General features: G+C 38.3%; 1 protein-coding gene across 10 annotated transcripts in view; it reads left to right on the top strand.

Annotated features, from left to right (window-relative positions):
- Positions 1 to 21,474, top strand: part of LMBR1 (limb development membrane protein 1) — a 163,713-nt gene that overhangs the window by 27,423 nt on the left and 114,816 nt on the right. For all 10 annotated transcript variants that reach the window (XM_082398847.1, XM_082398841.1, XM_082398844.1 and 7 more), the window contains 2 exons: positions 194 to 233; positions 5,614 to 5,753. In XM_082398847.1, coding sequence (XP_082254973.1) covers positions 194 to 233; positions 5,614 to 5,753 — 180 coding nt within the window. The remainder of the gene's footprint in view (positions 1 to 193; positions 234 to 5,613; positions 5,754 to 21,474) is intronic.

Below are 21,474 nucleotides of genomic sequence, written 5' to 3'. Positions count from 1 at the left end.
ACATATTCTATCCTATCTGATTTAATGAGATTTAGATTTTGATCTGTGCTGAAATAAACACAGTGCTTTTTGAAAATAATTTCTATTCAATAATTGCTTCTTCAAGTTTGTATTTTTGTTCATGCTTTTATTAAATTAATGAAACATTTTGTTGGAAGATGAAAGAATATTAATACCTTGAATATTTTTGCAGATGAGCAAGAAGATGAAGATGCGATAGTCAACAGGATTTCGTATGTATTTTAATGTTCAATTGTCTTGTTTCTCATTCTAAAGTCATAAATTTTCAAAACTTAATTTTGCCTTTTGGGCAGAAATATGGAAAAAATTCACTTAAAGTATTACAGCACCTTTATCAAATGTTAGTCCTATCCTTGGAAAGCACATATAAGCAAATACATGGATAATTGAGGATTGATTATCTCCTGTTAAACTTTACTTATTTAAGGAGCCAACAGATTTAATCTTCAGAGGATTTAACCAGGAAATGGGCTTAAGATTGGGAAAATTGCTGGGCCAAAGAAAGAAAGAAAGAAAGCTCTTGGCTGTTTGAATGGCCTTGGAACAGGGGGCAGACATCTATTCTGGTTAATTGAACATTTACCTACTGTGAGCAGGGAGATGGGCCCAGATGGTCCTCTTAGGTTCCTTATAGCTCTCTTTCTGCTTGTGTATGCTGATGATAGAGCCCAACTAAAGGGCAGACATGAATTCTTTCCCAGTCCTGCAGGTGTGAAGTACTTGTGAGATGTGCACCCCTCTCGGTTTAGTCTGCATTCCACTTTTGGTGGTAAATCTACTTAAATGCGTTTGTAGATCAATAATTTGTAAAAAGACAAGAACATATCCCATTGGATTTTACACTTGCATTGTGTTTTATGAAAATATGGCTGTTTCCTTGTGGTGGTGCCAGGGGGCGGCCTCACCTGCTTTACATGGAGGCTGGCGTGGCCTGTCTGAGGGGTTTGGGTTTCTCCCAGCAGGTGGTTTTTGCATCATGGTGATGCGCACAGATGCCCCCTTCCTGAAGGTAGATGTGTGTGCCCTTATAAATTCAGGAAGGGGAAGTGTGGCGGAGAAGGCCACCTGGGAGGGCGGCTCTGACCTAGCCTGTCCCCCTAGCTGCCCCACCCACTGGCCTGTCTGTCTCCCACTGCCTTTCTTCCCTTCTGTGGTGGAGTGAGTGAGAACCGAGGAGTCAGGCAGAGCTGGGTTCACATTCTGAACTCAAGATTAACTTGAGTTCAGAAGAGATTGAGAAAGATTCCTTTCCTCCATATGTGAGCTCGAGCTACCACCTGCTTTGTAGCATGTTGTGTGGATTAAATAACATACGCAAAAAAAAAGTCAGGGGGTGCTCGGTGCGCGGCGGGTGTGAGCTCAGGGTTGTTGTACTTCTCCCCCAACCCTCTTTCCTTGCCCGCCCTCCTCCTACTGAAGAGGAAGGAGCAGAATGAGATGCTGTGCTTAAAGGAGGAGAAACAGTGGCCCAGCGTTCTGAAAGAGTTCAGACAAGTCCCCAAGGGTAGGTGATGGCCAGCACCGTCTGGCCACCTGAGGGAGGGAGGGTCCCCCGTGGCTTACTGCAGCCCCGTGTCAGGCCGAGGAGTCTTTCCCTGGCCTCTCTCACCTCCCTTTAAACCCACCTTCGCTTTCTCTTTTGCTCCTTAAAGGCCTTTGTTCTGTCCTCTGTTTGTATCCACTCATGCCCCCAAATTCACTCTCTCTGTTCTTTTCAACCCTAAATTACATTTTCTCTCAGCTGGTTGTTTGATTTGATTTGGATCAAAGCGCCTAACTTGTGAAACTGCTTTTAAGGATGGCTTGTCCAGGCAGGAGGGAGGCCTGGTGCGGGGGTCAGAGCACAAGGGGGTGAGCTGGTGTTGACTTTCAGGATTTGAGAGGAGAAGGGAAGTTTTCCTGCAGAGGGGAATCCAGGCACGATGTTGCCCCAAGGGGGTGAAGAGGGGCACCCGCTGCGTTGGGGAGTGCTCTGTCACGGGGACTCAGAGCCCACGCAGGGTGGGAAGGGTGTCCCTGGTGGATGACCTGGCCTGGCTGTCAGTGCTCAGGTGGGGAGGGTGTTCACAGGGCAGGGCAGTCCAAAATGGGGCTCACCTGATCACATGGTGCCTCCAGGGTGAGGGGGTCAGTGTGGCAGGAGGCTGTTAAAGACAGTGGGGACCACTTACAGTTAGGGAAAGCGGGAAAACGACAGTGAACACTAAGTTGTTGCGGTGCAGTTGGAGGTATCTGTATGGACTCACGTTTTTCCGTATAGAGTTACTGAACCCAGTCTAGATGTAAAGTGTGGGTACATGTACATGTTTGTGTGTATATGTATACCTAGTGCATACTTACGCCCCTAGAGCTGCCTCTCCACTGCCTGTCCGTGCTCACCTGGGAGCATGACACCCCAAGAGGCAAGGAGTATATTTAGCGCCCAGATTTTTGTTTCCACTAAAAGGAATCAGTGCTCCTTGGGGGGAAGGCTGATTGCAGGGCTGGGGTAGGGAAAGTTCCAGGCTCCTTTCGTCCATCTTGTAGTGCCACAGTGCAGGGAAGTGCTCAAGAGTGATGGCGGCACATCACGAAGACAGGGAAGCCTTCAGGGGCTTTCACACCTACTCAGGGACAATCTGAGCGTCACAATCAGGATTGTCATGGATCTAACACAGGACAGAGCAGAGCAATCTTGAGTCCATACAGATAGACACCAACAAGTGAGTAACTTATTTGACAAGGAACAGGATATTTTCCAATTCCAAACTTAACTTCCGACAAAGGGAAGAGGAACTTTAGAGTGGAGAGCCTTGGCAGATGGCACCTTGGCCAGTGAGCAGAGACCGCGACCTGTAATGGGGCAGACAGACATCCTAGGCCACCTGGTAGCCTGTAGAGAGGAGCGTGAAGCATGGCGTCTGTGACTTTCCTGGCTTGTGGACATGTCAGACTCCACAGAGCCAAAGCTGGCTCCCTCATCTCCCTTGCCAGCCCGCTCAGCTGCAGCCGTCCCCGTCACAGCTGATGTCACAGCTGATGTCACAGCTGATGGCTGCTCCACCACTCCCACTCTCAGGAGGTGGTCTTGGTCATCCCTGAGCCCTCTCTCATCCCACACTGGGCAGTCCTGTTGGCTCTGTCCTCAGAATCTGCTCCGTTTCAGAAGGCGACGTTTCTGAGGTTGCCTTCAGTTCCGAGGCGCACTGTTTCATAGTTGTGTAAACAGTGACGGCTGCCATTTTCTGACTTGACCCAGGGCCTTACCTTGAGGACCCCTTGCCAGCATTTAACTCTGTCCCGTCAGCCTTTTATGGATAGTTCTCCTCACAGCTACTCAAGGGCAACTGGGAGCATGGTATTACCTTTTTTTGTATGTCTAGGGTCAATCACAATACCTAAAGTGCAGTAGATTCTAGAGGGTTTTTAAAAAAAAATTATTTTTGGCTGCGTTGGGTCTTCGTTGCTGCGCGCGGGCTTTCTCTAGTGGCGGAGAGCGGGGGCTACTCTTCATTGCGGTGCGTGGGCTTCTCATTGCGATGGCTTCTCTTGTTACGGAGCATGGGCTCTAGGCGCCTGGGCTTCGGTAGTTGCAGCACACGGGCTCAGTAGTTGTGTCTCGCGGGCCCTAGAGCGCAGGCTCGGTAGTTGTGGCGCACAGGCTTAGTTGATCCGTGGCATGTGGGATCTTCCTGGACCAGGGCTCGAGCCCGTGTCCCCTGCATTGGCAGGCGGATTCTTAACCACTGCACCACCAGGGAAGTCCCTAGAAGGTTTTTGACGTAAGATCCAGTATTATATTTTCGGTGACCATATATATTTAGGATTTTCTGGGTCACTTTTGATTTCAAAAACTTCATCTGTTTGCCCTCATAAGCTTACTCGGTGAGATTACATCTCCCAGCTTCAGACCTGGAAGCCATGGTTAGCCTTCACTGCCGCGTGCGGGTCAGTGTCATGAGCACCAACAGAGGAGGGACTGACTTTACTGAGAGGAGCGAGAAGGGAGCCGCTGAGGAGTGCTTCACGGGGCAGATGACGCAGAGGGGACCCGAGGTAGAGGGCCGACTGTGCCCAGGGCACGGAGCCAGAAAACCCATTCACGTTGGGGGTACAAGGAGGTTAGGTAAGCCAGCCTGTATGTGGGAATCTGTCGCGGCCAGAGGAGCCTGGAAGGGCAAATTGGGAGAGCTGTGCGGGACCTGGAATGGGGAGATCGTGGATGTGGTCTTAATTTTCATGTTGGAAGAAGGAAGGAATGGTAGCGACAGACTTGTGAGGCCAGAAACGAAGGTTGCTTGAGGCACACACTGGTGGATAAGTGCTGGAGTTGGCAGTGGGCCTGGGGTGAGGGTGTGTCTCTGCTTTTCCCAGGAAACGTGTTGTCCATTCAGCAAAACCGGTTTTGAAGGCTTTTTCTGTGTCTGAACTGAATTGTATTTTTGGTGTGTATCATATGGTCTGCATTAAAAATTTTACTAGTGATTTACTGAACAGGGGAGGTTTCATGGTTATTTTCAGCTTTTAAGTAGGAAAACGCTTCTGTTGGTTGCCACAAGATGGCATTGGCCTCAAAGTTACTCTATTAGATGTGTATTTTGAGCGTTTAGTATGATTTTTTCTTATATCTTCTTACATGTATTTCCACATTCTTTCTACATTAAATTTAATGGAATGAATATTAAGGTTTCATCTCTAATGTCAGTGAGGTTCCCTTTTCCTTTGCCATTTTAGTCTTTTAAAATAATCTTTAAAAAATTAGATATAAAATTTTAAACATTTGAGACGTGTAACTGAGAAAGAGAAAGCCCCCTGTAGTCCCACTCTCCTAGGAATTGTTATATATTATGCTAGATTTTTAAATGTACCTCTATTTTCCTGTGTGTAAATATGCACTTTGTTGGGGGGGGGGGCGGGGGAGAGCATGTTTTATATTTATTGTCCATGCTTTTCTTCGTGTTTTTATTTTTAATTTATTTTAGACACCTTTCCATATTAGTACATATTAGAGATATCTTATTTCAAAAAATGACAAAATTGTGTTTTAAAGATTGTTTAATGTATAATTTTAGTAGTTGCCTACAGTTTACTATATAGTTTATTTAACCTTTACCCATTTTAAGAGATGGTAGACCAATAGGTTTGTAAGTTTCTTCTTCCTGAAATAACCATTTTCATGTAATTCTTTTTTCATACTGTGTTCACGAGCATTTTTTTCACCTGAACCGGTTTTTGCGTTACTGTTAGCATATATTGCCATAGTTGTTAATTAAATGCAGTTGTGAAATAAATACTTAAATTTAAAGAGGAATGAGACTACAATTTATTCTTCGTAAAATGTGGGAAGTATTCTGTCTCTAGTGCATGTCTGCTTTAGGCCGACTCTTTAGACTTAATGGTTTTTTCACAGAGTAAGTTTTAGAGTTGGTCTAGTTTAACTTCCAGGACCATATGTATATCACTTGTCTTCCAACTACATGTACTCAATGAAATGCATATGTAATTCTTTTTGGATTTAAAAAATTTAAGAGTTTTGATTCTAATCTTTTTGAATTACTCCCATATTCTTTGCGTTTTCCAACCACTGGTGACAATGATGCTCTTCTCTTCCAGGTTGTTTCTGAGCACGTTCACTCTAGCAGTTTCAGCTGGGGCAGTTTTGCTTTTACCCTTCTCAATAATCAGCAATGAAATCCTGCTTTCTTTTCCTCAAAACTACTATATTCAGTGGCTAAATGGCTCCCTGATTCATGGTTAGTATATATTGCTTAATATAATCACAATTAATGTTTTAATTTTCTACTGTACTATATTTAAAAATTTTACTTTTCTTAGTTTCTTTAATAATTTGCATCTTCCTTCAGTAAACCATTTGAGTCTTTAATAAAATCAGAAAACCAGATTTTACTTACTATTCGTATTCATAGTTAGTTGTGAAAGGCTTTTCTACAAGAAGCAGTTTTTATACTGACTGTGATTTTGATAAATACATTTTCATTTAAATATTTAGCAAGAGAATTTTGGTTTATCTGCATATGTCAGAAGAACTCAACCTCCATTTAGGATCTAAAAAAAAACCCCACCATAGTTTCTATTTTATTTATTTGCTGTTAGTTTCTTTAGTCATTTCAAAATGCATGATAGAAGGGGGAAAACTCTTTTGTCATGGACAAACTTTAAAATTAATGTGGCTTAAAAAAGTAATGACTTATTTTGGCAACATGGTATATTGCCTTGAAGCAAAATAGACCTGAATTCCAATCTTGGCTCTGTCATTTTCTGGACATTTTTAGTGAGGTAGGACATTTTAATTTTAATTTATAAAATATATTAAAAAATCTAATACACATATCTTTTTTATATGTTTCATTGTCTTTTGCCCACTTCTTTTCATATTGAATTATGTTATCTCTTTATATGTGAAATACATCAGCTATTTATCAGATTTTTGTAAATATGTTTTTCTAGTTGTTAGTTTACTTTTTAATTTTGTTTTTTTTTGGTTACAGAATTTTTGCATTTTTATGTTGTCCAGTCTTTTTCTTCCTTTGATTTCTCTCTTTTTGTGTTTAGGAGATCCTTTCCCTTCCTGAGATGTGACAAATACTCCTTTTTTTTCTTGTTCTTTTAAAAATGGTTTTGTTTACACTTAACTGTTTAATCCATCTGGAGTTTATACAGATAACTACCTTTTTTCTTCCCCATTTGTGTGTGTTTAAAGAAATACATATTTGCTGTAGAAAATTTGGAAAACAAAATTTATAGTGAAGAAAATTAATATTACTTACAATCCTACAACCCAGAGAACTACTGTGGATACTGTGATGACCTAAACCCTTCAATGTTGTGTGAGTGCACATGTGAACACATAACCAAATAAATAATGAAATGGAACCCTACTGTACTCACTGTCGATTTGTCTTTGCACCCATCATCATATAGTGGGGAGGTTTCCATGCCTGAAGTACTTTTCTGTGCTATTTACAATATTGCCTAGAGCCATTATTATCATGAATTGTTCCCAGTTTTTTAGTTTAAAAAGCTACATTGTACATCTTTACAAATAAACGTTTGTCTTTAGGACAAATTTCTGCAGTTTACTTTCTCAGTAAGCATACTTTAAAGGTTTTTGAAAAGGTATTTCCCAGTTATTCCTCAGAAAAACTGTCTGATTTTTGCTAGCAGTTCCACTTTCATGTAGTGTGTGAGCATCTCTATTCCCAAAATGTATCTTCACCAATTTTGGGTGTTAGTTAAAAAGACCTACCAATTCAATAGATGAGAAATTTCCGTTTTTAAATTTACATTTCTTTAATTACTAGTGAGGATGGACATTTACAAAGCACGTTTATAGGTCATTTGTATTTATTTTTTAGTAAATTGCCTCCCTGTATTTCCTTTGCCCATTTTTGCAGTGTTTTTAAGTATTAGCTATCTATCGGGTTAATTGCAAACATTTCCTTCCCAATTGTCCTTTAATACTGCTTATCCTGTTTCTTGACAAGAAGAATTTTAACATATTAGTCTATCACATACTTTACACTGGCCTTGTGGTTTCTGTCAGGCTTCAGTCATTGATGCTCTGAAGACCAAATGAATTCAGTAAACTTAGGACTAACTATTAAGTGAATAAAGAGAAATTACTGCATTTTTGTTGCTTAGCAATTGAAAAACTCAAGCAAATTAAGGTTTTTACTGAAATTGACACAAAAAGTAAGCCACCTGCTGAAAAGTCACTATGAAAGGCAGGAAACAACCTGGAAAGTAATGGTGAGTTGAAAAATATATTTATCAGGATTTTTCTGGTGAATTATTTTTAGATGACAGTGCTGTGTGCTATTAACCGATACATAGATAATATATGATTTACAAATGTTTTTTGCATATGTTGTCTGAAACATTTGTCGAAGACTGTTCACTCTGGCCCTAGCTTTCTGTAAGGCTGTGGGTTCTGTGGGCATACATTGTTGAGGGTTGAGCTACAGGTGTTTTCACTAACAGTGCAGGCGGTCTCAGGCCAGGCTAGCTAGTATTACGAGTGAACTGGCCTTTGTTTCCAGTTTTACTAAATAGAAATTGTATGATATACTTAATGACCTTCAAGTACTCTAAATCAGAGCCATTTCTTTTATTCTGTTTATGGACTGGAAGTGAGAGCTACCAGTATGTGACATGCTACATATTTAATGCTGGAGGCATTAACCTTGGAAGTAAATGTATTTGTTTGTGTTGGTTGTCTTTCTCATTATAATGTTAAGGGGTGTAAGCTCAGGCATTGTACCTTGTTTATAAATCAGGGCTTAGAACAGTGCTTCCCACATAGTGGTAGCCCAGTAAACATCTGTTGAGTGAGTAGATAAACTATAAACAATAACTTTAACCTCCAGGGGACCACATCAGCTGAAAGTTGGGGAGCTAGAGGAAGAGCTGTCTAAGTTATATCATTGCTTCTAGATGTATTCTCAGAAATTGGTCTTGGGAAGCCTAGGCCGTCAGCTCTGCACATTGTTCTTGAGGGTTTTATGACCCCTGACTTTGTTTCTGCTTCTAATTTTTTGGTAGATCTGTATCCTTTACTGCATGTAGTGAATTTCATAAAGCTTCCTATTTATCTTTCTCTTCTGAATTCATAGTTTTTTTTTTTAACTTTGTGGATGACATCCAAGGGAGTGTTTATTTCCTTAGATTGTCTTGGGGTTGAAGATTTGTCAACCTCAGATATGCTTGCTTCTTTGCTTTTAAAAAATTATAACCATTAATGGGGCCAAACTGTCATAAGGGAGACCCAGGAGAGCCCATGGGATAGTTCCAGTATGAGATTGAAGGCCTCAGTGGTGACAGTAGCCAGGCCAGCTTTGGAGAGTGTAAGTCTGTGTCGCTGAGCCTACGCATAACCTCCATCCCTGCCACCATGGCCACTTTTTTCATGAGCTCATTGGGTGATTACAGGGGTGGCTTGGGAAAGAGGTTGACTAGTATCTGTAGAACTAGGATAAGGTAATTCTATCCACTTTAATACTAAAATCCTCTGCTGAGGTCCCCCTTTAATGAGCAGTCACATGGGATACAAATATCTTCACCTTTTTCTTTTTTCCCATTTAGAGTGGTCTGACTGCATACCTCTTCTCCAAGTTTCCTTGTTACCAATTTTCCAGTCGTGTTCCTTCCAAGTCCCCAACCATCCAGCCAAGCCATTGGCCAATATGAATATATAATTGCATGTCTGGCCATTTTTCCAAGCAAAGTGAACAGTCAGGTACACTGCCCAAAGTCCTGTCCACCGGGAGGATTCCCGTTCACCACTGTCCTTTGGAGATGTCCCAGGGAGGGCTGTAGTGCTGCAGCTGTCCACTTGGGGGCGGTGTCTGCATATTGTGCAGAACCGTCTGTGAGTCAGGCCCAGACTTCTCTTCCTCTGCCAGCTGATCCGGAGGAATCCCCACGAGGCCAGGGGAGAGAACGCAGAGCAGCAGGAGTGGGGACCGTGGGCATCTGGGCCACTTCTTCATGTGACTTACTTGTGCCTGCAGGGCCCGCTCGGGTGTGATCATGTGTACACCACCTCCATCTGACTTCGGGATGTTGCTGTGCATGCCCACATTATGGCTTGGTGGACCGGATAAAGATAACACCATTTCATGATGGGCAGCTCAGGTCGCATGGTAACTTGGTGGCCCACAGTCAAGTCTCTGCTAAAGCCCAACAGCAAACCAATAGCTGTTTCTCAGAAGGAAGGTAGTTATCTGCAGGGGATGGCAGGGCTTTGCTCCGACATCCTAAGAGCCTTTGCTGTGATTCACCTCTAGGGGCTGCCAAAGGCTCCGAACCGCATACTGTCTGCTGCAGATGCTTCCGGCACCATTGGATCTGCTGGATCATAAGGCCAAGGGCGGAGCAGCTTGCATAGCCGCCTGGAGCTGCAGAGCTGCAAAGCCTTCTCGTGTGCTGGGCCCCCCTCAAAACCAGCGGCTTTTTGGGTCACTCAGTAAATGGGCTAGAGTAACACAACCAAGTGAGGAATACGTTGCCTCCCAAATCCAAAGAAGCCCCCCTGAGCCTTGCGCCTCTGTTTTGGTTGTAGGAGAGGCCAGGTGCAGCGGTCCTTATTAGAAGGGAGGTCTTGACGTGGCCCACACCACTGGACCTCTAGAAATTTCACTGAAGTAGAAGGCTCCTGAATTTTTGTTGGATTTATTTCCCACCCTCTGATATGAAAATGTCTTACCGATTAGAGTGGTGGCTACTTCTCACTCACTCGGTCTGATTAGCATACCGTCATCTGTGTAGTGGAGTGACGTGCAATCTTCTGGAAGGGAATGGTGATCAAGATCCCTGCAAACTAAATTGTGACATAGGTCCAGAGGGGTGGTATATCCCTGAGTTAGGACAGTGAAGGTGTATTGCTTGCCTTGCCAGCTGGAAGCAAAATGCTTCTGGTGGGCCTTATGGACAGGGATGGAGAAAAAAAGCATTTGTCACATCAGTAGCCGCATACCAGGTACCAGGAGGTGTGTTCGTTTACCCTAGCAACGAAACCAAGTCTGCTACGGCAGCTACAATTAGAGTCACCACCTGGTTAAGCTTACGAGAATCTAGTGTCATTCTCCAAGATCCGTCTTTCTTGGGGATGTGGGAATCACTACCCCTCATCTTTCAAGTCCTTGATGGCTGCACTAATCCCTGCATTACCTTCAGGAATGTGGGGTTTCTTTTGGGTTACTATTTTCCTAGTTAGAGGCAGTTCTAGTGGCCTCTGTTTGGCCTTTCTCACTATAATAGCCCTTTCTCCACAGGTCAGGGAACCATTGTGGGGATTCTGCCTGCTTTTGAGCGTACCCATTCCAATTGTGCATTCCAGAGCTGGGGAAAGAACCGCACAACAGGTTCAGGGACCCACTGTGAGACGTGTGAGACCTGAGCTGAAACTCTCCTGACCACCTGACCTCCACAAGCCCCTGCTCTGACTGGGGTGATGTTTTGGGTCCCCTGGAGATAGTGTCAGTTCAGAGCCAGAAATGTTTTGTGAATTTGTGCTAAAGTCTTTGAGGACTGGGAACATGTCTTAAATTCTCTTCATCTCCCATGAGGCACCTGTCCCATTTCTTGCACACTGAAAATGTTCAATAACGGTTCATTGATTGGATGAGTAATAGTTATTAATTGTATCATTAGGAATACTTCGGTAAAAGTAGACTTAATTTGAAAAGAAATTTAATGGCTTATTCTAAAAATTATCAATATGGAACGATTGTGCCGTTAATGTGTGAATCACATGAAGATTAGAGGCTAAAATATGTGTCAATAATGCTTTGGTATGTGTAAATATATTCAGTTTGGCATAAGTACAGCGTTTGGATCTTGGACATGTGTTTGAAATGTTATGTGCTAACTATATTACCTTGGAATGCCACTTCACTTCTCTGGGCTAGAATTAATAAATAATAATATAGTTTATTATAGGATGATACAAAAGGGGCAGATATGGCAAATTAAAATGATGACTAAAATTTGTATTGTTATTTTTATTATTATAATTTATTATTAGAATTAAAATAGAAAAAGCATAAAAAATGGACAGAAAAAAGAAAGTATCTCTTTGTATTCACGTTCTGTATCTTGACTACTGTTAAAAAAAATTAGGAGAAAAATATGAAACTCTTCAGTTCCATAAATTAAAAAATCATGATTCACCTGCTTAGTGGGTTTTCCTTTTTGAGTGATGAGAATGTTCTGGAACTAGATAAAGGTAGTGGTTGCATGACATTGCAAATGCACTAATGCCACTGAATTATTCATTTTAAAGTGGTAATTTTATGTATGTGAGTTTAAAATTAATATAAAAAACATCGATACATCTTGGGATGTAATTAAGTTGTAGCCTTAAATAAAATAAGGAAATAATTCTTCAGTTTTTGAGGTATTTTCTCTCAGTGGGGCCCAGTTTTTGCTAAGCTGTCCATACTCACTTGTGACCAGACAGAGACACACGTTTAGAACATGATTGCCTGTTTTAAGATTCAGCCTGTTAAAAGATAACCGCAGTGAATCTGACTTGACTTTGCAAGGTATGTGTGCTTTATTTTGATTTGTCAACATGAATAGCCAATATGCTGTTTCGGACATGATGAAGGAACAGTACAAAATCCATCTTTGTTGTATACATTTTCAAGTCCCACAGAAGGTCAGAAAATTCAGACTTTTAGATTATAAGCAATTAAACTTAAAAAAATGAAAAATAAGTATTATGTTTACTCATGTATAAATATTAATCAAAAGTCAGTTCTTACCATATTTTAAGGTACCACTGTTAATTAAAGGTTACTAACGATTTCTAGTTAATTGGTCTCAATAGTTCAGTGATTTGTTATAATGTGCATCACTATAGTTACTGCATATTTATTGTTTATAATAGTAAAAATAAAAAACAGTCTAAGTAAGAAATTTGCTTAATTAAATTTTGGTAGATCCAAACAGTGGAATGCTTTTTTGACCATTATAGATGATGATGATGTAAATGAGTATTTGTTGATATAGAAAGATGTCGAAAAAAATGTTTTTCTCTGGGTGGTGGGATTATATGATATAAAAAATTTATATTTATAAACGAAGTTTGTTTTGGTGCTTGCCTTGTATAATATTTCTATAGTAGATGTGTATTGCTTTTTTGTTATAAGAAAAAACTTAAAAAGTTTAATAGCTTATTGCTAAAATCGTTCTTTTTGGTTTTTTTCCCTTCTAAGTGCATAAGCAAAAGCTATTTTAATTCTGAAGTTCTCACAATACTCACTATTCAAAAGCAAACTTGCAGTCTTTCGTTTAAAGCTTATGCTTTCTTCATAGCATTTTTTTTTTATTATATGTCACTTTTTGACAATTGGAATAGAACCTTAATTCCAGTGAAATATTGGTTTTAACTTAGTTTTGTTATTTTGGAAATTATTAAATATGGCTGAACTTGGATTAATTTTCTTATTTAAGTTCATGAAGTTTTTTGTCTGTGTGGTTAAAAAGTGATAGATTATTTGCTTCATAGTGTTGTATATTGTATTGAAATATTTTGTGACTCCAGCAGATGGAGCTAGAAGGTAATGCATCCATTGGTGATCTGGCAATTCAGTTTGGTTTGCTTGGGTTTTAGACTAATTATTCTGGGATTATTAAATAACTTTTAAGTTTACATACCTCTTTTGGGGATAGACATTGAATATCTTTCAAAAAGATTGTCATTGAAACAGATTTAGATAAACTACAAGGTTTCTGAATTTTTAGGGTTCTATTACCATGTCGGAGAGCACATAATTTTAGCTTTCTGAAGTAGGGAAATTTAGCTAACATTCCTTTTTATTTTACAAATTAATATGTAATAATATATAATACAATAAAAGTGGTGGTAGTATGTATTTATGTGTATTAGCTCTAATTTTTAATTTTGGAATGTTTTATCAAAATTGTAGAATATTCTTAAGGGATATTTATGTGTGTATGTCTGATGTATGTTTGCAAAATGCTGCAAACTTACTAAGTTTTACACAGTTTCCAAGAATAAAATGGCAACTTAGGCGTGTACAGTAGCTTTATTATTTTTCTATATATTAAATGTTCTTCTCATAGTAACTTTAACTTTATTATATGTTGCAAATTTGATAATTAAATTAGCATAAGCTGAGTCTGAAGCTTTCACATATATTCTGGCTCATAAAACTTAATTTTTTGCATTGAATTATTTAGACTTTGAAAAAAAGCTGGTTATTTACATAGATGATTATACTGTTACGTAGTATGTTAACTCTCAAATTCTTTGTGTTAAGTGAATTTTTCTTGCAAAAGTAAATATGGTGGAGGTTATATCTCTTTTTGCAATTGTGGTTGATAAGACCATCAGCAGTAATGTTGAATCTCCTGGAAAAAGGGAAGTGGGGAAAATCAAAAAAAAATTTTAAATTGTATGTATTATATATAAAGTTCAGTACATAAAAGAAGGTATCTAATTTCATTGCAAACTTAAATGAGTTGTTATTCAGAATCTTTGTGATCATCCTGATCATTTTCTTCACTTGTTCAGCAGATCGCTGCTTGATAATATCTGTTGATAAAGATTTCTTTATATAAATTTTCATAACTATCTTCATTTTAAGTATGTTGGTTAGTCAGAATAGATACGTTTACTGATTTGTGATCTTTTGCCTAAGGCAGACTTTTGTTTTTTAACTTTTGATTTCCAGAGAAGAATTTGAATTTGTATTTTTCACTACATGAAAGGGACACACATATGATTAGAAAGATAAATTCTGGAAGTATGTGTATTTAGAGCACAATAACAATAATAAAGTCTGTTTTTTACCATGGATGATAATTGATTGTTTCAAATTACAAAACCTAAGTAAATTTTTTTCCTCCAATTATAAAATTATAATGAAGCATTCAAGGGTTTATATTCATGGTTGCAACTATTTGAGGGCAGTCTTTGAAGCCCCCTGCCACGCGATAATTCTTGATTTTGCAGAGGGTAGAATATGAATTGTGCTTAGTGAGGCTAGAAAATAAATAGGCTGAGATCTGTGGCTGATGAGGGACCCAGCTAGCATCTCCACCTCAATTAAGCTTTGCCATTCTCTGCCCTTTCTTAGGCATTTTGTGGGGAAGTTATATGGCATAGTGAGGTGAAGGATTTTGAGTTTCACAAAGGAGTTTAAATTTGTGTCTTTATGTGCTCCTTATAGAAAACTTATAATATGTAGACCAGTGGGAAGAAAAAATCATCCATAATTCCACTACATTCACACTGTTAATAATTTGGTATATTTCTTTGCAATTTATTTTCTGTGCCTATTTTTTGTCATTGTTGTTTTCATGTATTTTTCATGTCATATAAGTATACAGATTGTTGTTATGTAAGTTTTTTTTGGTGTAATTAATGAGACTCATTCTTTAAGGAAAGGGCTGAGACCTAATTTTAGTTGTAGCTCATATCACTTTTTTGTCTATCTGGTCTGATTGCTGATGTGCATTGGAGTTTTACAGGGTTTTGGACCATTTGCATTATGTTGAGACAGGGCGGGGAGAGGCACTGACATTAATTTAACATTTGGGTATGTTATTTCTCTTCTGCTGTTCACACATGATCTATGAGTTATGTTATAGCCCATTTTATACATGAGGAAACAGGACGACAGAGTTGAAGTCCCTTTTCCAGGTCACGTGTAGCTGATAGATGCAAACCCAGGCTGGTCAGACATAAAGTGCCCCTCACTTAGACATCTGCCGCCACGTCTTCACAGTGCGAATCCCTGGTTGTGCACTAAGTACACGGAGTACATTCAATATTTTATTGAAGTTGGATTTGTTAAAACCTTTCTGTATTTGAAAGATGTTTTGGTATCGTAAGGCTTGGGTGTACATGTACACAAAAATATAAACAAATGTAGAAGTGTTAGTTCTGTTTAAGTGTCTTACAAACTGGTCAGAAGCTCAACTAAGCGTTTTGTTTTACACAGATGGGTAGAATTATTGGGCTGTCATATTCTCAGTTTAAACATTTCCCTTAGTAAAATCTTAATGAAACTGATGTTTCTCTTTTTGGCAAACAAAAGGCCCTCAGCTTAGGGTCTCATGGGCTGAAATTAAGGTTTTCACAGATTTGTTTTCTTTATTGGAGGCTGTGGGGAAGAATTTGCTTCAAAGTTCGTTCAGCTTGTTGGCTGAATTTGGTTCTTCGTGGTTGTAAGACTGAGGCCCCCATTTCCTTGCTAGCTGTTAGTCAGGTGCCAATCTTTGCCCTATAGGCTGTCTGCCTCTTTTCTCAGGTTTTCCATGTGATGCCCCCTCCAGCAAAGTTGTGTCAAGTTCCTCCCTGTCTTACCCTTCTGCTGCATCTCTGACTCCTCTTAGAGAAAATTCTCTGCTTTTAATGGCTCCTTTGGTTAGGTTGTACCCACCTGGCTAATCCAAGATGGTTTCCCCCTCTCTCTTTATTAAGGTCCATAGCCTTAATTATATCTGCAACATCCTTTTTTGCCATGTATATTTGGTTGAAAAGTGTTTTCCCCAAATTCGTGTCCATTTAGAACCTCAGAACGTAACCTTATTTGGAAACAATATCTTTGCTGATATAATTAGTAAAATAAGGTCATAATGGATTAGGGTGGGCCCTAGTCCAATAACTAGTATCCTTATAAGAAGATAAAACAGAGACATACACAGGGGAAGAATGTGAAGACAAAGGCAGAGATTGGAGTGATGAATCTACAAGCCCAGGAATGCCAAATGTTACAGGCAGCCACCTCTAAGGAAGCATTCTTCCCTAGAACCTCCAGAAGGAGTATGGTCCTGCTGGCACCTTGATTTTGGACTGCTAGCCTCCACAACTGTGAGAGAATAAATTTCTGTTGTTTGAAGCCATCCAGTTTGTGGTACTTTGTTACAGAAGCCCCAGAAAACGAATATACCTTGTAACATGTTCACTAATATACTGTATAAGAATTCCAGGGATTAAGGCATGGATATCTTTGGGGGTTCACTCTGCCTACCATGAGACTTCAGCTGAGCACAAAGCAGGAAAATACAACCCATAATGAAGAGAAAAATCAGTCAAAACTTACAGTTGACGCAGATTCAGAATTAGTAGACAAGAGCATTGAAACATTTCTTGTAAGTATTTCATACGTTCCAGAAGCTGGAGGAAAGACTGAACATAACTGAACATATTGAGACATAAAAGATGTAAAAAAAGAACCAAATAAACTTCTAGAGATGAAACCTGTAATATCTGACATGAAAATATATTGGATGGGATAAAAGCAAATTAGATATTTTTGCAGAAGAGATTAGTGAACTCTGAGACATAGCAATAGAAAACAGTCTAAAAAAGAAACAAAAAAAAATGACTGAAAAACTGACCAGGGCATCAGTGATATAACTGATGTTCCTAAAAGACAGAGGGTTAAGAAAAATATTTGAAAAACTGATGGCAGAAAGATTTCAAGATTAGATGAAAACTGTAAACCCTCTTATCCAAGAAGCTCAACTAGCCCTAGTTACAGGAGACCTGCCAAGATACATCATCAGATTGGTCAAAACCAGTGATACGGAGAAATCTTAAAAGCATTCAGAGAAAAAGACATAAAGTACAGAGGAGCAATGATGTGAATTCCAGCATATTTCTTGTGGGAAAAAAATGCAAGCCAGATGGCAGGGTAGCAACATCTTTAAAGTACTGAAAAAAGAAAACCCCACCAACCTAGTTCTATATCCAGTGAAAATATTTTTCCAAAACAAAGTCAAAATAAAGACAGTATCAGATACACAAAAGGTGAAAGTTCATCACCACAGACCTATACTACCAAAAATAAGGGACATCCTTTAGGCAGAGGCAAATTGGTAGAAGATGGAAATCTGGATCTGTAAAACAGAATGAAGATCACTAGAAGTGGCGAATTTGAGGGTAAATATAAAAGAGTATTTCTACTTCATATAAATCTTATTAAAAGAGAATTGGCTCTTTAAATAAAAAATAGTAACAGTAAATTGTGAGTTTTATAATGTGCAAGTAAAAGCGCCTGACAACAATAATGCAAGGGCAGGAGGAAAGAAATGGCAATAGGCTGTTGTAAGGTTCTTAGGCTGTACATGAAGTATTGTAATACCTCTTGAAGGCAGATTATGATGAGTTAAAGGTGTATATGATAAACCCCAAACAACCCTAGAGTAGCTCAAAGAGGAGATACAGTCAGTAAGCAAACAAAAGAAATAGAATGGAGTCATAACAGTAGTTGATCCAGAGGGTCACGGAAAAAGAGGGCAAAGAGAAGACAGAACAATGGGGCAAGTAGAAGACAAAGAGCAAATTGATATACTGCAGCCCGATCATATCAATAAACATCAGTGGTCTAAACATTCCAATTAAAAGGCAGAGATTATCAGATTGAATAAAAAAGAAAGCCAAGTATATGCTGCCTATAAGAAACTCACTTTAAATGTAAACACACACATAGGTTAACAGCAATAGGAGCAAAAAGATTTACTATACTAATTCTAATGAAAAGGGAGATGGTATAGGTATATTATTATCAGAAAAGGGTAAGGAATGTTACCAGGCATAAAGAAGATCATTTCATAATGATGAAGGGGTTCATTCATCAAAAGAACATAGTAATAAATGTTACCTATTACCTACCTAAAAAATTCCTATTTATTAAATACCTATTAAATACATGAAGCAAAAACTTACAGAAATGAAAGAATTAATAGTCAAAATCACAGTTATATTCAGACATATCACTGTCCCCTTTTCAATAATTGATAGAACAAGTAGCCAGGAAAAAATTAAGGATTTTTAACACTTAACTAACTTGGCTTAATTTGTATTTATGGAACACTCAGCCCAACAATAGTGAAATACACATTCTTTTCAAGTACTCTGGGAACATTTACCAAGAAAACCATATTCTGTGTCATAAAACAAGTCTCAGTACTTTAAGTCATAGAAGATATGCTCCCTAACAACAGTGAAGTTAAATGGGAAATCAGTGACAGCAGCATATCTAGAAAATCCCTCAAGTATTTGGTATCTAAATAACATACTTCACAATAACTCTTAGGTCAGAGAAGAAATCAAAAGGGAAATTTGAAAGTACTTTGAACTCAATGAAAATGAAAATAAAACATTCCAAAATTTATAGCACAAAGATACCTGTTTTAGAAAAGAAAAAAAGGTCTTAAATTAATTCCTCCAGCTTCCACCATAAGAAACTAGAAAAAGGAGAGCAAATGAATCCCAAAGTAAGAGGATGGGAAATAAAAAAAGATGAGAGGAGAAATGAACAAAATAAAAAACAAAATGTAGAGAAAATCAATGAGAGGATCAATAATATTGATAAGGCTTTAGCCAGATTGATCAGAAAAAAAAGATACCAGTTATCAATATCAGGAATGAGAGATGTGATATCACTACAGATTCTACAGCTGTTAAAAGCATAATTAGTGCATATTATGAACACCTTTATGCCAATAAATTCAAGAACTTAGAGAAATGGAAAAATTCCTTGAAGGGCAAAAACTACTGAAACCCTCTCAGACATTGTGGAAATGTTGCAAACATTCTCACAAAACTCTAGGCTAAGAAGACTTCATTTTCAGTCCTCCCAAATATTTAAGGAAGAAATAATGCCAATTCTACACAGACTTTTTAAGAAAATTGAAAATGAGGGAATACTTCCTAACTCTGAGACCAGCATTACCCTGATACCAAAACCAGACAGACATACATGAAAACTATAGAAGAATATCCCTCATGAATATAGATGCATAAATTTTAAACAAAATTTTAGCAAATCAAATATAACAATAAATAAAAAGGGTAATACATCATGACTTTTGACAAGATCAATGAATTTAATTTACCATATGCACATACTAAAAAAGAAAATTCATATGGTCATCACAATATACACAGAAAAAGCATATGACAAAATTCAATGTCCATTCCTGATAAAATCTCTCAGCAAATTAGGCATGAAAGGGAGTTCCCTCATCTTAATAAAGAGCATCTATGAAAACCCTACAGGTAACATCATACTTAATAGTGAAAGACTGAATGCTTTTTTTTCCTGAGATGCCCTCTTACCACTTCTATTCAACATGGTTCTGGTGATTTTTCAAGAATAAAGGACATTGAGATTGGAAAGGAAAAAGTAAAACTGTCTCTGTTAACAGATTATATGACTATATAGAAATTCTCATGGAATCTATTATAGGAAAGCTATTAGAACTAATAAGTGAGTTTTGCAAGGTTGCAAAGATACAAGATCAATATATAAAACTCCATTGCATTTCTGTATGCTAGCAATGGATAATTGGAAATTGATTTAAAAACCAGTGCCGTTTATATACAATAGAATCAAAAATAAGAAGTGCTTAGGGATGTGCGAGACCTGTATACTGTAAACTAGGAAACACTGCTGAGGAAAATTAAAGCATACTGTAATAAATGGAGAGAAGTGCTGTGTTCACAGATTAGAAGACAGTACTGTAAAGATGTTAGTTCTCCCCAAATTGATCTATAGATTCAACACAATCTTAGTCAAAATACCAGGCTGATTTTTTTGTAGAAATTGAAAAGCTGATCTAAGATTTTAGATGGGAATTCAAACGACTTATATTAGCCAAAACAACTTTGAAAGAGAACAAAATTGGAGGACTGACTACCCAACTCAAAGATTATTTTAAGGCCATAGTAATCGATACTGTGCTGTATGCATTAGCAGGAAGATAGAGCAACTCAGTAGAATAGAGAGTCCAGGAATATATCCAAACATATTGTAAATTTATTTTTAACAAAGGTGCAAAGGCTATTTGGCGGAAAAGGCTATTTTCAACAAATGGTACTGGAGCAATTGGATAATCGTAGGTAAAAAATGAACTTAAATCCATATCTGGCTCCATATACAGAAAGTAATTTGAAAGAATCGTAGATCTAAATGTAAATCCTAGAACTGTTAACACTTGTAAGAAGGAAATATAGGAGAAGGTCTTTGACACTGAACTAGACCATAATTTCTTGGGTAAGATAGCTAAAGCATGATCCGTAAAGAAAACATTGATAAATTGGACTTCATCAACATTAAGAAATTTTGTTCTTTGGAAGATACTGTTAAGAGGATGCAAAGACAATTCACAAAGTGCGAGAAAATATCTGTAAATCATATGCCTGATAAGAGACTTGTATTCAGAGTATATAAAGTATACTCAGTAAGTAAACAGACAACCCAATGAAACAATGGGCAACAGATTTGAAGAGACGTTTTAGCAAAGAAGATGTAAATGGATGGCAAATAAGTTCATGAGAAGATGTTCACGTCATTATTCATTGGGGAAATGCAAATTAAAGCAGTAATGAGATACCACTGTACACCTATTAGAATGGCTGAAGCTGAAAAGACTGCCCATACCATTTTTTGTCAAAATGTGGATGAGATTTGAATTCTGCTGATAGGAATGTGAAGTTATACACCTACTTTGGAAAACATTTTGGCAGTTTCTTAAAATGTTAAACGTACACCTACTATATGACCCAGACGTTGCATGCCCACATATTTACCCCAAAGACATGAAAGCCTGTGTCCATACGAAGACTCATATGTGAATGTTTATAACAGCTTTAGTTGTGAGAGCCACAACCCAGGTAGCAGTTTGCCTGTGGATGGACGCAGTGTAGTAACTGGATTCAATCTGATACAAAGGGATAGACTACTGATACTGCCACAGTGTTGAAAAATCTCAGAAGAATCGCGCTAGGTGACAGAAGCCAGACAAAAACAGGAGTACATACTACACTTACCATTTACAGAAAATTTTAGAAAATACAGTCTTTTATAAAGTGTAGAATCTGGCTGATGGAGAATGGGGTGGGATAGGGAGTGGCAGGAGACACTGATTATAAAATGATGGTACGAGGAAACTTAGGGGTGATGGATATAT

The sequence above is a fragment of the Balaenoptera borealis genome (assembly GCF_965194805.1).
Source record: "Balaenoptera borealis genome assembly, chromosome: 7".
Lineage (NCBI taxonomy): Eukaryota > Metazoa > Chordata > Mammalia > Artiodactyla > Balaenopteridae > Balaenoptera > Balaenoptera borealis.
This window is presented reverse-complemented; position numbering and strand designations above follow the sequence as displayed.